The sequence below is a fragment of the Charadrius vociferus genome, unplaced genomic scaffold (genome assembly GCF_000708025.1).
Source record: "Charadrius vociferus isolate BGI_N301 unplaced genomic scaffold, ASM70802v2 scaffold564, whole genome shotgun sequence".
In the NCBI taxonomy this organism is placed as follows: domain Eukaryota; kingdom Metazoa; phylum Chordata; class Aves; order Charadriiformes; family Charadriidae; genus Charadrius; species Charadrius vociferus.
In genome coordinates this window covers 161,144-162,047 of record NW_009647940.1, presented here as the reverse complement: position 1 = coordinate 162,047, position 904 = coordinate 161,144, and the positions used below count along the sequence as shown (strand labels likewise).

The 904-nt window shown below is 62.2% G+C and overlaps 1 protein-coding gene across 1 annotated transcript in view; it reads right to left on the bottom strand.

Moving 5' to 3' along the window:
- FMNL3 (formin-like 3) overlaps window positions 1-904 on the bottom strand; it is a 23,540-nt gene that overhangs the window by 14,818 nt on the left and 7,818 nt on the right. The window contains exons 8-12 of the mRNA XM_009883199.1: window positions 789-863; window positions 588-698; window positions 365-514; window positions 100-201; window positions 3-18 (exon numbers count right to left, since the gene is read on the bottom strand). Of these exons, the coding sequence (XP_009881501.1) occupies window positions 3-18; window positions 100-201; window positions 365-514; window positions 588-698; window positions 789-863 (454 nt within the window). The remainder of the gene's footprint in view (window positions 1-2; window positions 19-99; window positions 202-364; window positions 515-587; window positions 699-788; window positions 864-904) is intronic.

Genomic DNA, 904 nt, shown 5'->3' with positions numbered 1-904 from the left:
CGTGTGCTCGTAGGTCTCCTGGGGACGGCAAGCATGAGGGCCAGGGGGGATTAGGGTCACTGCCCGACTCCCCACAGCCCCCATGGCCCCCCCACACACCTTCACCACCTCCAGCTCCTTCTCCCGCTGCAGCAGCTGCTTCTCCAGCTCTGCCACCCGCATCATGTTCTCGTTCTCCAGGTCCAGCAGCTTCTCTGTCAGCTGTGGGTGGGGATACGGCTGTGACACCAATTTGGGACCCCCCCTCCGGTGTCACCACCATCTTCCCTGGGGGCAAAGCCAGACCCCGGGAGGGGATACCCCAGGAGCCAGTGAGGAGCATCCCACGTCCCCTGCGCTCACGTAGTCCCCTGCGCTCACGTACGTGGGACAGATGCTCCTCCAGCTCCTCCACCTTCTCCAGGGCCACGTTCTTGGTCTCAGCATCCTCCAGCAGCCCCCCCACGTCAAAGACATTGTCCAGGTACGCCTGGATCTGCACCTGCAGCTTCTCGCTCTCTGTATGCCTCGACTTCTGTGGGCATTGGGGCGGTGTCAGGGACAGGGGGGAACTCCTCAGTGCCCCCCCATCCCCCAACCCCCCATACCTGCAGGAACTCCTCCAGCCCCAGCTTGGTGAACTCATACTGGAGATGGACACGGAAGTTCATGTCCTCCACCGAGTGCACCACGATGTTGATGAACTGCATGCAGGCGACCTGTGGGCAGGGCTGGGGTCACCAGAAGCTCCCCCAGCACCCCCTGATGTCCCAAAGACTCTCCCCCTCGCCGACAACCGGGTATCCCACCATAAAGTCAATGCTGCTGTCCTCGTTGCGGAAGTAGTCCATCAGCCGCTCAAAGCGGTGTTTCTCCTTGCAGACCTGAGCAAGCAGCGGACATGGGGTTAACCTGGCTTGCCCCC